This window comes from Lottia gigantea, assembly GCF_000327385.1.
Source record: "Lottia gigantea unplaced genomic scaffold LOTGIsca_26, whole genome shotgun sequence".
Classification (NCBI taxonomy): domain Eukaryota; kingdom Metazoa; phylum Mollusca; class Gastropoda; family Lottiidae; genus Lottia; species Lottia gigantea.
Window position 1 is genome coordinate 975,838 of NW_008708797.1, and position 15,240 is coordinate 991,077.

The window sequence follows — 15,240 nt, forward strand, 5'->3', positions numbered from 1 at the left end:
TCCACCTACCAATAAATTAAGCAATTAGTGCAAACTTAAGCAGGACGTCGTACTTATCCACGAGAGGCACATCGAACATTAAACCATCTACAAGTCAAGTTAACCCTTACTTTCAGAATACAGATGCCAATATCTAACATTTTTTGTGTTTTTCAACATTTTGTTTAACTGTGAAAAAACTTACCTCAAGGGCAACTGTATCTGTGAATTGTTACTTTTTTGGAAAATATTTTATTTTAATGTAGAAACAATCGATAATATGCCTAGCGAAACCTATTGCATCAATTTTATTAAATTGATTTGTCAAACTATTGTTTGAACGCTCTTTACGCATCTATGGATTTCTATATAGAATGTGAGGTGCTGGGAATACATCAAAGTACTATAATAACATTATGTCAGCCACACAAAAATATCCACGTCAAAACACGCCTACTGATGCAAACTGTAGAAAACTGCGCAAATATCAAATATTATCAACTGGACTCTCCCTTTTTACCATGAAAATAGTTTGAAATACTATACATGCCTATATTAATTGTGCAATATTTCAGGTTGAACTGTCTGTAATCACATAGACCAAGAAAGTCAAACAAAACAAGTTTGACTTCTTTGTTAGGAGGAAATGTGACCAAAGAGGGTTATTTCTTTGCGCGAATATCATCTATATTTTATATCCTGCACTTGATATGGCTAATGAAGACGGAGAAAGCCATGAATTATAGAATAATGCAAGGACAACAATTTTCACAGTCCCATCCGGCCTAAGACACATCTGGCTAGTCAGCTTCTCAGAACTACATCTCTCGACCTATCGTACCCTGGTTAGCCAGCAGGGGTAACGCCCCCATCCTCCCTTCCGCAAAAAACGTACACTTTATATTTTTTAGAATTTAAAATATGATTTCTATTCTAAAGTTATATGTCAGAATGCACCATATAAATCCCTTTTTTTCCGAGAACCACCATCAGACCTTATATGCAGGGAATCTCTATCCATAAAAGTTGCCCCGTCAGTCTGCTCCTATTCTTACCTCCAGATACGGGAGACTGAACCACCGCGTTGAATACCAAGAATAAAGGGCGACAGCTATCTTTAACTGAATTTTGAATCTCTTTTGGTCTCCCAAGGTTTCATTCATCCGAATTGTGTGCATTTTGTAAATCATATACAAGAAACAATTCATACTTATTTCTAACAATGACACCGTATTAAGGTCTTTTCACTTTTGCCAAAAATGTGCCAAAAATGGAAAGATAAAAGTGTTGTGTAAATATGTGCCTTGTCAAATGATAGAGCTCATTTTGAGACAATCTTATGACCTGTAGAATTAGCTATTAGAAGTGGCTTTAATTTGTTTGAAAACATATCATTATCAATTTTCAATTCTGCATATACCCGAAATACATGGTCAAACTTGATGACACTTTCACACATTTTCACTAATTGGGACAATCACTAAAACTAAAACTCTACACTACTTTAATAACACAGTTTTATTACTTTTCATATAACCCTAGATACAAACATGACTGTATAAGGGTAAGAGGGGAAGATGGGGATACAATGTTTATATCTACATCATACATTGATTCACAGGGTTATAAACACCACCATACATATTATAGACGGGAGAAATAATAAAATATGTGGGCTCTTTAAGAATTTATAAAAAAAAATTCTCAAGTCTACCTTAAGCTATCTTCTAAATGCATTGGGATCTTTTTTTTTTTTTTTGACATATTACAGGTAGCTATTTTGGGAGCAATTGGCTTTGTAGATATTAAAGACTATGCAAAATTCTCTCAGAAAATGGTTTGTTGAACAAAAGTAATGGGATTAAGCTTCTTAAGGGATCCAGTTGAATAAACATTTGCTTAATTTGTCAATAGAGCTGAATTATAGATAGCTGAAATAGAGCTACAAATGGTGAAGCAAATCTTTACACAACAAAATCCCTTTAATATTTAAGATATTTGGATCAAGGTGGAGAAATTTCAAGTTAAAATAAGAATATATTTACAAATAAAAAGATTAAAAGATAAGAATATAGATTAGAGTGAAACTAAGAATACAGATGTAAGAAATGTACAGGGCTGGTGCAGGGAGTAGAGCTGCACTTTAACAAAACACATTACATACCATTTAAATTTACAATTCAATGTTCACACAAAAACACATTTACACTCTTAAAATTTTAAGGCAGAGTTTTGGGGTTACAAAATGATGAAGAATATCCAATGAAATATAAATAAAATTTATGTCCTGTTTTGTTCTTCCATTTAAAGGATTAGCAAAGAGAGGGTTTGATGCCAACTTTCCAAGAGTTTTCTTTTAAATTTTTTAAAAATGTTCTGAAGAACTCAAGAGGATGTGTATTTTGAGAAACCATATTTTGAAACAGATAAAGTTGTAATGACAAGCTGAATATAAGATGGTAAAATTTGGGAAATCAGACAGTTTTTGTAAAAGTTAAAATCAAATGAAGCTTATTTAACAAGCATTACTCCCTATAATGAAAAAACCGAACATTTCGAAAGTGACAAGTTTGAGTCATGATAATCATTGATTGCTGTTTTTTTTTTTATAAACCTAGCATTCACTCCCTTTTCATTTTGTTTTTTGACTGGATATTCTATAACTATAACTATAATAATTTCAGTGATACAATGTAATACTTTTAAATCATGTAAGTAATGCAATTTGGGAAGAATATATAACAATGAATATATTATTCTGTACATGGATATATATTGTTTCCAAATTGCACCATCTTAAAGTTTGTTCACCCCCAGTGGTAAATAACATCTAATATATAAACTTAAAGGGTAAAAATACCACCAGGTTAAATAATATTTTTTAATTATGGTTAAATGTGAACACAAATATATCTTAGTTTCAAGTACAAATCGGAAAATCTTACTTTCTTAAAATCAAAATCTTCCATGAGCCAATTAAGCACAAAATAATTGATACTGAAGCAATTTCACAACACAAAATTAAAAATATTGTTCTATAAGCAGTTTAAAATATGACTGTATATTTACAAACTAAATATAACATCAAATGACCTATTTTATATACACAAACCCATGCCAGCACAGGAATTTTACAAAATATATAAAAACTTCTCTAGCCTTGCTTCCACAAAACATTTTTTATTTTCAACTATCTGATATTAAATCTTTCTCCATCTCCCTTGCAAGAATTTTAAAAGGGGAATTTGATATTGCCAACATATAAAGAGGCTGCCATCTTCAGCTCAAAACACTAAAAGTTTTGTGGATTCAGGTAAAACTATGTTGTAAATAGCCCTTATACTTTCATTGCTTGGTCAATAATATAGAGGTTACATGGTTTTCAATAAATAACAATTTTCTATTTTACACTCCTGTTTACAAAACCTTTGATATCTGAATGTTATACTACTTCTGAATCCATGATCACCATCTACAAGATTTATCTATTTCATAAAATGAAAATCTAAAATCTGTGAGTTCATAAATTCATTAGTAATATATCATGAAAATGTTTCTAAAAAAAACTTCATTTCGATGTAATTCTACACTGTCATAATCTTATCATAGTATTTTGAATGTAATATGAGAATAGTAGAAAGATTTTGACATAATTAGGGAAAAGTTGAAGGATTTAACAAAAAATAATAACATTAAACCTTTGAAAACACAGGTGACTTTATTGCCAACAATGTTCCATTTAGTGATACAAAGGGTTAAAACTGCAGTACAATTCATCAGGCACTTCACTAATAACAAACAGCAACTTCTTTAACAAACAATTTAACAAATGTAACATCATAAATAATGAAATTTATATCGTGGAATTTACAGGTTTAATACCATGTATTTCTCTCCAATTCAGCAACTATTCATAAGATCCCATCTTAAAGATGGCTGACCCTGTTTCTGCAGATTAATTTTTATTTAGTAAAGTTCCTCACTATTGGATAATTTTTGAGAAACAAAGGCCTGAACTGAAAATATTACAGGGACCTAAAAGAGGATTTTTACCTTTGAATAATAGGGAACACTTACAACTTTCTACTGGCACCATTTGGATTTCCCAGAAGATATTTGTGGTTACAGTAATAAAGAATGAATGTAACCAGATTTAGACTTCATAAAGACCATTTGACTTGCCTGGTACTTGTAATGGTGAGGTATTATCTGTTTAAGATTCTTGGAGACTTCAGGAAATCGAAATGGTACAAATATTTTATAAAAATTGCCTTTTTAATTTAACAATATATTCTCAAACCCAGCAGTTATTTCGTCAACATTGATAAAAATATCCATTACACACATCTACAGTTCACATTAAACTCTTACTGAAAGTTTTCATCCAACATGAGCTTCATAACAGATTGACTAGTTTTCAGAAAGTAATATTTTCAATGGCGCCAAAATATAAAAGCTTAAGCTTCATTCAAATATGGAAGAGTGCAACAATCTGTATAGTCGCTTATCTGAATAGCATGCATGAACCTATGTGTATAAATCATATGGAAATGTAAAAAAAATCCTGATGATTTAAATGAAAGTTAAAAGACTATTATACAATAAAAATAATGAAATGTTTGGAAAATTAAAAGCATGATTTTGAAATGATAAAATTTTTTGATAGTGTCATTACATTCCGTAATTAGTGTTATGAAGTTATTAAAAAGATTATCACAAATTTATAAGCAAGATGAATAAAATGGGCACTGAAACTGATAAGTCTTGAAACATGAATGAGAAATAATAAAGAGCAAGGAAAGAATTGAGCATAAAATAAAACGACAGAAAGTTAGACGACAGAGCAACATTTAGATTCTACACTAGGTACTACAATACACTGTGATAAGTCTGGTTTACAATATGTTGGTTGTATACCATTACTGTTAATATCAGTTAGTATTTTATTAGTAGATTTTAAACTACCATTCAATTGACAGTCATCAGTACATAGAGACTTCTTCTCTACTGGTTCATACTCTTGTCCAATATCACTAAAAGCTCTTGACTGTATCTCCATCATTGACTCTGTATCAGTATGTCCAATATAATGACTGGCTAAAGATGTGAAAGAACTTTGACTGACTGTATTTTGACTATTTAAATTCTGAGGACTGTGACTACAATTTCCATTATGAGTCGACACTGATTTAGCACTAATTTGACTTAGTCTATTAGTCAGCACTTTCATATTGACATCAAGATTATGTCCGATATGATTTTGTCTATGTCCTTTAGATTTCCCACCACTATTATCCTTTCGATTTGAATTTCTATCATCTTTATCCTGAGAATTAGGAGGTCCAGAACCTCCTCCACCACTACTACCTCCTCCACCATTAAATCTGGCACCACTGCCATAGTTACCACCATGTCCACTAGGCCCATCAGTATCACTAGAATGATCACTACTGTCTCTTCTGTGAGCAAACTTATGCTTTAGTTTATCTTTCCTTGATCTGCCTTCAGCTTCATCATTGTCACTAGCATCTGAGCTGCTGCAGCTTGTACCACGTTGACCAGCTCCTCGTCTTTTTGTTCTTTGTTCATATTTTCGTAGTATTTCAGGTGAAGCAATACCACTGTGTTTGACAAACATGGCATTTGTAGGAAATTTTGAGGGTACAATATCATCTTCATCATCAGATTCATTTTCTTCAAATATCTGATTTAGTAACTGAGGTGAACTACATACAGATTTCAAAGTTCTTTTAGGCTGATCATGACTTGGTGAAGTTACCTTCAAAATAGGCGTAGAAGATGTAGGTTCATCAATTATATCAAGCAGATTTTCCATTGACTTCACTGGCCTGGGTTCAACCTCTACTTCCATAAACTCTTCTTTACAAATCGAAGTCTCTGATGATTCTTCTCTTATCAAGCTGCATTTACGCATTCGACTTGGTTTGTTGCTTGTATCCGGAACTGACTTCTTTCTAGAACTACCTGCAGAAGGGTGTACTCCTGGTGGTGAGAGCAAAGACTGTACATAGCCTGTCTTAGATGTGTCCTTATCCTTTGTACTTTGGGTCATCACTCTAAAAAACATAAGAATATTAAATTAATAAAAAAAGAAATTCAAGACAAATTGAAGAAATGCATAGATTTAAAGATGTGAGAAAGTGTAACATTTTATATGAACATTATAGAATAAAGTGATTTTTTATATATATATATATATTAAAACTTCAAGAAATATTCTTCAATTAACTTCATCTTTTACATATTTGATTTGAATTCATGCACAGGAAGGGTTCACTTCGCAATGTTTAACTCGGGTGGGCTTTGTTAACTGATGGAAACATAATCACACACTCTTTCACCTTAATATAATGTAGTATAAATCTTTCCATGGAACTATCCTTAGAAAAATCCTTCCCTTAGTAATTCAATAATTTAAAGAAAGAAGGCAGTGGGTGCTACATCAATTAAATAGTGAAAAGAAATTTTTGTAAAAACTAAAAAATGTGTGATATACAAAACACAATACTAATCTCACATCTGTTTGAAGGACAAGGTCAATAAATCTGATAGATTTGACCAAAGATTATGATCATTACATTTGTTACTTTGATCTAGCAAATACAAATTGTCGTTAATTTGTGCGATGCTGAACCTATTTCATCACCTACAATGAGTATCTGGAATGAAAACTAGAGCAGTGTATTGTGTTTGTAAATAGAAAAGCAGGTCAGTAGAATCAATCTGGGCTATCATATTTATTTCATGTACAGTAATCACTGATAACCTCTTTAAAATAAATGTTATTTCTAGCATAGAATTTCAGTTAATAAGGCCAAGGATTTTTCACATAATACAAGTTCCACAGTTGCTTAACATCATGCAGTTTTCTAACCAATATATTGATTACCTATATTTCAGTCTTTTATATCAAACTTAAATTATTTACATTCTTGCAACAATCATGCACATATCACACACACAATATTGAGGTAAGAAATAAAACCAACACCAATACTGTTTCCCCCGAAACATTTTGCAATGTCATTTATTGTCATAAGTATAATAATCCTCAAATAAAAAGTTTAAAGTTTAAAATAATATAGATATTTTGTTTGTTGACAAAACTCGAGTAAAATTTTTCACACGAAATATATATCAATTGAAAGTTTAAATGAAGCTAGACATATTTAAACCTTTCATTTGTTGTACTCGAATTTTGTCAACAAACATACTGATTTTGCAAATTAAGCCGTGCCTGATACTGTTTGAAAGCATTGCATGATTTGCATAAATTATGTCTTTACAAGTTGAAGCCATGTCAAAATCTTAAAAGCAAAATAAAAAAAAAAATGAGGATAAGAAATAGAACGCTCACTGACTTATCACTGAAACAAAACAAGGCAAAAAATATAAAGATATATGGTTTACGGGTAGCAATATAAAGATATTTTGTGGTTGTTACCCTTTAGTATAATTCTCATCACATGGAAAACTAAGTGTTGCGACAGTAGTTGTTAATCCCTTCTTTTTGACCCTTAGAAACAAAGAAATTGATGTCATAATAAAACAAATACTACTAATTTTTACACTTTAAAAAAAAAAATTATTTCTGTGCCGTAGAGTTAAGACGTAAAATTGAAATGTATACCATGGTGTGGCTATTCATTTTAATTTCCTTGGTTTTTAGTAAAAGTAATGGTTACATTTCTTAATTGTTGGTATTTTTTTTTCTTCATAATAATCATATTGTTGAAGTTGTATCAACTGATTTGTATTGTACTAGTACACTGTATTACCATACACAAGTTACATATTTATGTATAACGCTGGTAAATTAAATAATTATATAGGAGGAAGTGTGTTCTGCATCTTAATTCAAATCAATTCAACCATTATAAATTCAAGCAATGATAAAATAAATACATGTGGGGTCATATCACACACCATTCCTGAGAAATGAAATAAAATTAATCACAGAAATGATTAAAAATGAAATTGAACAATATGGATAGGAGCAAAACAAATTAAAATGATATATTTCTGCAAATGAAAATGATTTTTCGGCAGAAAATAAGGATACATTGACTGGAGAAATATTTATTAGATTACATGCAACATTGTTAAAATCACTTTAAATTTGCATGGTCTTATACTATGTTTCATAGATTGCTTTGAAAGAAATACTGACTTGAATAATTCTAGTTTAATTCAATAATAAAACTGCTAATCTACAATTGTACATATATCACTAACTGATATTTGTTTAAATCTAAACAAAATTCTTAAAGCTGTAATTTTAGATCTAAGTAAGTGATTTTAGGAATGTTAGAAGGGCTACTTGTATTAAAGAGATGACTGAAAGTAAAGCTGATGCAGAGATGAAAAAAGGGGAGATTACTCTGAATGCATCCACAAAAACACTATCTATTGACTTGCAAACATTTATTGGGATCCAAATTATGGACAATTACTTCTCTGTCTTTTTGCGATTTCCTTGTTTGACGAAAAAGCCAGCTTTTCTTTCAGCAGCAGGGGTGTTTCCTGAGGCAGTAGCTACAGCTTTTCTTTCAAAAAATGAACTAAGTATTGCTATTTTAGAAAATGCCTTCTGAGGTTTCTTTGGTGATTTACTTTCAAGAGTTTTATAGGAGCCTGGAGGTGCTTCCGAAACTGATAATGGTTTAATGTCAACTTGTGGACTAACTGCGCCAGATATAATAGCTTTCTTCTTCTTATTTTGACTATTTTTTCTATCAAGAGTCATTGAATCAGTAATAGATTTGACAAATTCTGGTTTGGTACCAGGGCTATTTAAACCTAATGGGAAATTAGAAAAGGGTTCTATAATATCAGAAGTAGGTAAACATTGTAATCCTAAAGGAGCTGTTTTTGTCTTCTTTAGTTCCTTCTGTTTGCTAAAAAATGAAACAGAAATTTCAGATGTATTAATGATGATGAAAGGCAAATAATAGGGAGAGGTGAAACTAAACACCGCAAAAAGGACAATAAACCAAAAACTAACCAGAACGAACCAAAATATATTTATGTTTGAACATCATATAATTCTGACAGAATTCACCATTATATATGTGTAATGTACAATTTATTGTTAGAATAACAGCATGCAAGTAACAATCAACTTAACAACGCTTAATGCTTTTAAATTTGTGCTTTCTTGGGTCATACATAACAACATTCTCTCTAACAGTTTATCATTGAACACTTATTAATGATGCGCATAATATTAGTCATTCAACTCACATAACTTTCCAATTTGATGTATCAATGAATGCTGACAGTTTAATTAGAATAAACAGGAATTTCAATTTAATTTATGTATAATTGGAAACCTAGGGAGTTGAAATGTGTAACTAATTTAGCAGCCAGTTTGTAAATGTATTGAAAGCTAGGTCCTGATTTTAAGTAACAATGCAAGCTTTCAGATCATTGCAAAATCAATTACCGTATAAACGTTCCGCCAAAAGCGAAATTTTCAACTGGCTCACACCTATAGTTTATAAGATATTGTGTACAGATTTATTATAGACAGTTTAATCAACAGGTTGTGTGAAGACCATTGAAACATGCAACAGTAGACAATAAAGATAATGTGTAGCTATCCCAAAAGTGTGCAAACAGAGAAAACCTGAAAGTTTTCACGACTTTGAATAAGTGATATGATTCAAAGACATAAATTAAATCGACATTTTACCAATTACAATAGTATTTGAGTTGTTGAAGATATATGATAAAGCATAGGCAACAGATGTCATACTATCTGACATTGCCATTATATAAGAGGTAAATATTGTATATTGAGATGTTGTGACTGATGAGAGATACATACCGTGGAGATAATGATAATGGTTCCAAATGAGGTTTACCAGAACCATGACTAGCATCAGATTTCTTACGTAAATGGGTCATGGCTGCTGCATGTTGATGTTGAAATTGTTCATGTTTTTTCAGACGTCGTTCAACTAAAAGATAATATGTGGCTGCTATATGATCGTAACCATCTTTATCTAAAGACCTGAAAAAAAAAAAAAATACAAAAAAATATCTTTCAACAATGAACATAAAGAACCTAGTAACTCAAATTCTTTTCTCTGAAATACAGTCAACATTAAACTCTTATCAAATGGGGTACCAGCATCATAGAGTCAGAACATGCGAGTTTGTCTGCTACATGGTACTCATAGCTGCAAGCCTAACAAGTGGTTGTCTAGCAAGATACTCCCACTTTCCTGATACATTTTCAGTATATCAAGGGCGGTCACCTATTTGTGTCAAATCATTTGCATGTGCAAGATATCGTTGATTTAAACAAACACACATTATTTAATAAAATTCTGACATAAACTGTTACCTCTATCGCCAATAAATTTTGATGCGTTTCAACTAAGTCAAGGGCAATAACTCAAATTCTGTTGATCAAAAAATTGTCAAATTCAATCATTATAAATGATCATACCAAATTTCATATAATCAGATGAAAACTATACTCTCCATTGTGTTCAGAAACAAATTTTTCAGAAGTCAAGGGCATTAACTCAAAAACCGATCATCCAAAGATAGCCAACTTCGAACTTGTCCAAGATATCATCACTATAAATATCAACACCAAATTTAATTTATATTGGATGAAATCTGCAGTCTTTATTGTGTTCACAAACAAATTTTGACCCGTTTTTCATAAGTCAAGGGCAATAACTCAAAAACCGTTCATCCAAAGATTGTCAATTTCAAACTTGTCCAAGATCTCATTAATATAAATGATCACACCAAATTTCATTCCAATCAGATAAAAACTGTTGTCTCTATTGCGTTCACAAGCTAATTGTGGACTGACGGACGGACCAACGGATGGACAGACAGGGGCGACGACAATATACGACATTATAATGTGGGTGTATAAAAAGGCAAAATCAGTATCTTGATTCTCAGGACTATTAAAATTCATTCCAAGACATGCTATATACATTATAAAGTGAAATTGAATTCCCTTTGTATTAATATTTTAAATCGGCATTTTTCCGATAAAAAGATCAATTTTATACAAATTTCAGAGCCAGACAAAAATTTATTTCACCGAAATTCTAAATCCATTTTTCTAAATTTGCTATTTTATTTTTTTCAATTTTGCTCCGCAAATTCTCTTGAATTGTAGTATTTACGAAAAACGGTCATGTGTACAAAGTGTACGTGTCAAGTGATTAGATGACGCTAGATCAACAAGATGAAAATTACAATGGAGCATCAATAACAATATACGTCTGGATATTCCAATTTTAGATTCTATCATATGGAGGCAAGGTAACATACGCCCACTGGCAGCTGTCAGAAATGATAAAACAGTCTTAAGTGAATAAAGTAAGAACTTTCTCATATTGAAGAAATTTTATTAGTAAGAATTCAATTATATACATATATATGCCAGTTATTTATGCTGAGTAATTCCCACAAAATTTTAAAAAATCAATATCAATAACACAAATACAACAAATAATTAAATCACACAGATCTAATCAAAGGCAAAAAAAAAAATTTTGACGCGTTTTTCCTAAGTCAAGGGAAATAACTCAAAAACCGTTCATCAAAAAATCATTAAGTTCAAACTTGTCCACGATCTCATCAATATAAATGATCACACCACATTTCATTAAAATCAGTTCAAAACTGTAGTCTCTATTGTGTTCACAAACAAATTTTGACGCTTTTTTACTAAGTCAAGGGCAACTCAAAACCGTTCATCAAAAATACGTCACGTAAGAACTTGTCTGAGATCTTATCAATTCCAATAAAAAGCAGGACTATAGATAAATGAACACAAGTCTATATACCAGTCACTACTGATATGTCCTACTTCACTACAGTACCACCAAGCAGACTGATTCTGCCCATACCTTATTGGAAACTGTTGGCAAGATTCTATTTCATTAACAAGAAATGCTTACAATGTCCATAACAATATTATTAATCTAGGTTACTGTCCTCACAAGAGTTAACAATATTGATCATTGGTCTAAACCAATTCTTGTATGTAAAACTCAATATCATTCAGACTATTATTTCTATAGATAGCGCTAAGGAGTGAGAAATGTCAAGTGTTATAAGGCTGAAGGGCATAGCCTACTTAAAAAATGTCCAGAATAAAACTAAATATGAGTATTTCAGTATGTATGTAGTAGGTAAAACATGCAATAAAATCAAAAGTAGTATACCATTAAATGTTACGTTCATAAATATTAATAAGTTAAAGAAAGCCTTCATGCTTAATTTAGAAATTTCAAAATTACTTTATATATCATTCCAAGGTTTGCTGGTCATCACAAGAAGGTTTATTCTGTTTTGTATATACAATTTAAGATGTAGAATAAAATATGAGAGTAGTAGTGTTTGTGAGTTAACCTCTTTAACTAGTCTAAGTAATATTTCTAGCTGAGATAAAGATAATAATGGAAGTAAAAGTTGAAGATAGAACTGTCTGTAAGTTAAGAACAATGATTACTTGTCAATAATTACATACAAATCTATAAGACCAAGATAATTACAGTACACCTAAATACTCTTTACACAATAACTCATCTAGGGCTCAATAATAAATACAACCTACAGCTATATAGTGTTTTAGCACCTGGAGATCAGCTAAGATGTATAACAGTAGGCTTGTAATTGGCACTGAAAATCCATATAAATAATTACTTTTTGAGCAACACCACAGAACTAATGGAGAAATATGTATAGTTTTTCAACATTTCAGACAGAATTGAAATTTTGTTCAAATGTAAGTATACTCATTGTAATTTCTACAATACATACAGAACTTTGTCTTTCTGTCACATTAACTTAACTTGCTAAACCAAAACATTTCAGGTCAGGTCATAGAAGGTCAGGTCATAGCAAATGGTATAAATACAATTTGAAACAGAAGCAGTTTTCATTTTGACATACATTTTAACTAACGGTCCAATAATTATATTTTTGTCAATCAGAGTCAATATCAACACTGCTTACTATTTACATTAGAAATTGGAATATAGACAGAACCCAAGGCTAGATACCAAATATACTTCAAGGCTACAGACTATTGACAACACTTTTAATTATATAGTATATATATTATGATAAACTCTTCCCAAATCATAAATATAACCTACAGATTAAAATGTTTGATGTAGCACATTAAAGAGTTTTCTTCATGAATTAATTCCAATCAGTATAAAACCTAAACCCTTTCCTGCTTCACAGGCCCGATTTGTACTTATGTCTAATAGGCTGGTCATGAAATAGTCATTGATCATTTAACAAAGTCGGAAGAGAGTCCGAGTAGAACATGTTACCTTATTCACACCTTCTCAAAATTTAGACACACTAACCAAGGTTAACTAAAGTTACAATGTATTTAATATTCATGATATTCGAAATATTTATAGCTGGTCAGTGTAAATAAATACCAAAACATTGAAAACAAAAAATGAAGAGATATGATGGTATTATATGATATATTTTATCTTATCATAAGAAGATAGGTAAATTTATCTATTTAACATAAGGCTGAGTATTCAAGGTGAGGACATTCAAATGTAAATAATATACTTTTATAAGAGATTTTAGTACTAGGTTTTTCAATTACAAAATATTAGATGTAATAGTGTGTCAATGTCCTGTTATATATATATATAACTTTTATTGCTTTTCTCCTACAGCATGGCACATTACCCTTGATTCACTTCAATACCCGAGAGCTATCTATATCTGTTTACATCAATAAGATTAATCTACTATCTCTATTGAATATATCTACACAATTTTCTATTTCAAAAATATGGTTCATTACAAATGATATAGTAGAAAATGTATGATATGTATAAAATAAGCTACAATATTCAAGCAAAATGTCAAAGCAAATGTCTTGATTGATAACATTCATATTGTCAATTTCAAGATGGAAGCAAGATAAATATATTCATCTAATCATATCCCAATCAGTTACCATGATAAAATCCATCGACTCAGAGAATTGTATTGTTTCCTAACAATAGATAATGATGTCAGAAATGTATAAAACAAGCAGTTTGAATCATATATACTAATAGAAACATTTAAACCATAACAAATGCACCTTTAACAATTTAATAATAATAATAGTGCATACCAAACATGTAGACAACACAAACACATAGATTATGTTTTATCGTGTTTAAAAATCTTCACATAACATAGTGTCAAAGAATGCCAAAATAAATAGAATATGGTAAAAATATGCAAAACATACTATTAACAGCTGATTAAATAAGATACATAAAAAGAAAAGCAGAGCTGTAACCATCCATATGTTAATTTTTTTTTTTATTAAACTATATGTTAATTGATCTGGGAGAACTGAGTGATTTTGTGATCACAGATCACATAAATAAAACTTTTGTTATAATTGGTTTTGTTATATCTGTCTACAATGACATTGGCCAAGATAGCCTGCCAGACAAGACAAGAAAATATACATCCACTGGTAAATGTCAGAAATATAGTCAGATAATAGTGTCTTTATAAACTAAAATACAAATTTTCTTATCTCAAATATTTCTTAATGCATACTTTGTAGTTAAAATAACTCTTGATATATATTAATATCTCATCAATTTATAAGTTAGAAATACTGAGTTTTCCTTAAGGTCTATAACTAAAACATTCATTCAATTAATGCCAAATTAGGAGGACTGTACCAAGATCTCATCAATATATACATGGTACCAAGTTTCAACAAGATGGTGCCTCAAGTTCAATTCCACATCTAATTCAAGGGTAATGAATTTTAAGAACCATTAATCAGAAAATCTAGGAAAGCCTCTTAAAGGGATTGTTAAGAAGTTTTCTCAATTTTGTATGCGTATTTGGGATAATGATAGCATCAATTTGCACCATTCCAATTTTCAATCAGATGTCTGTTCCTGCAATTCCAGAAAAATTGCTAGAACCACAGATGTCTGATTGAAAATTGGAATGGCACAAATTGATGCTATCATTGTACGGATACACATAGCAAATTTAGAAAACCTCTTTACAATACCTTTAATAAATAATTTCATACTGAAGAAAGCAGCCCCTGAATTAGTTAAATAAGTAAAATTGTTAGCCAAAGTCTATCTAGGTCAAGCTGAAACAGTTTTTATTGCAACTTAATATCATTCTTATGTTTTACAAGTAATAGAGAGGAAACAAGACAGTCTACATGTAATCACAATCAAATGGGAAAGA

At 30.7% G+C, this 15,240-nt stretch overlaps 2 protein-coding genes across 2 annotated transcripts; both read right to left on the reverse strand.

The window, feature by feature from the left end:
* Positions 1-3,848: 3,848 nt before the first annotated feature.
* LOTGIDRAFT_232148 (hypothetical protein) lies at positions 3,849-6,052 on the reverse strand (the record flags this gene model as incomplete). Its single annotated transcript, XM_009055961.1, has 1 exon — positions 3,849-6,052. The coding sequence occupies one exon, from the start codon at positions 6,050-6,052 to the stop codon at positions 4,811-4,813; it is 1,242 nt and encodes a 413-aa protein (XP_009054209.1). The 3' UTR covers positions 3,849-4,810.
* A 2,397-nt stretch (positions 6,053-8,449) lies between these two features.
* Positions 8,450-11,091, reverse strand: LOTGIDRAFT_160764 (hypothetical protein; the record flags this gene model as incomplete). Its single annotated transcript, XM_009055962.1, has 3 exons — positions 8,450-8,897; positions 9,830-10,015; positions 11,075-11,091. The coding sequence occupies 3 exons, from the start codon at positions 11,089-11,091 to the stop codon at positions 8,450-8,452; spliced, it is 651 nt and encodes a 216-aa protein (XP_009054210.1).
* Between the last annotated feature and the right edge of the window lie 4,149 nt (positions 11,092-15,240).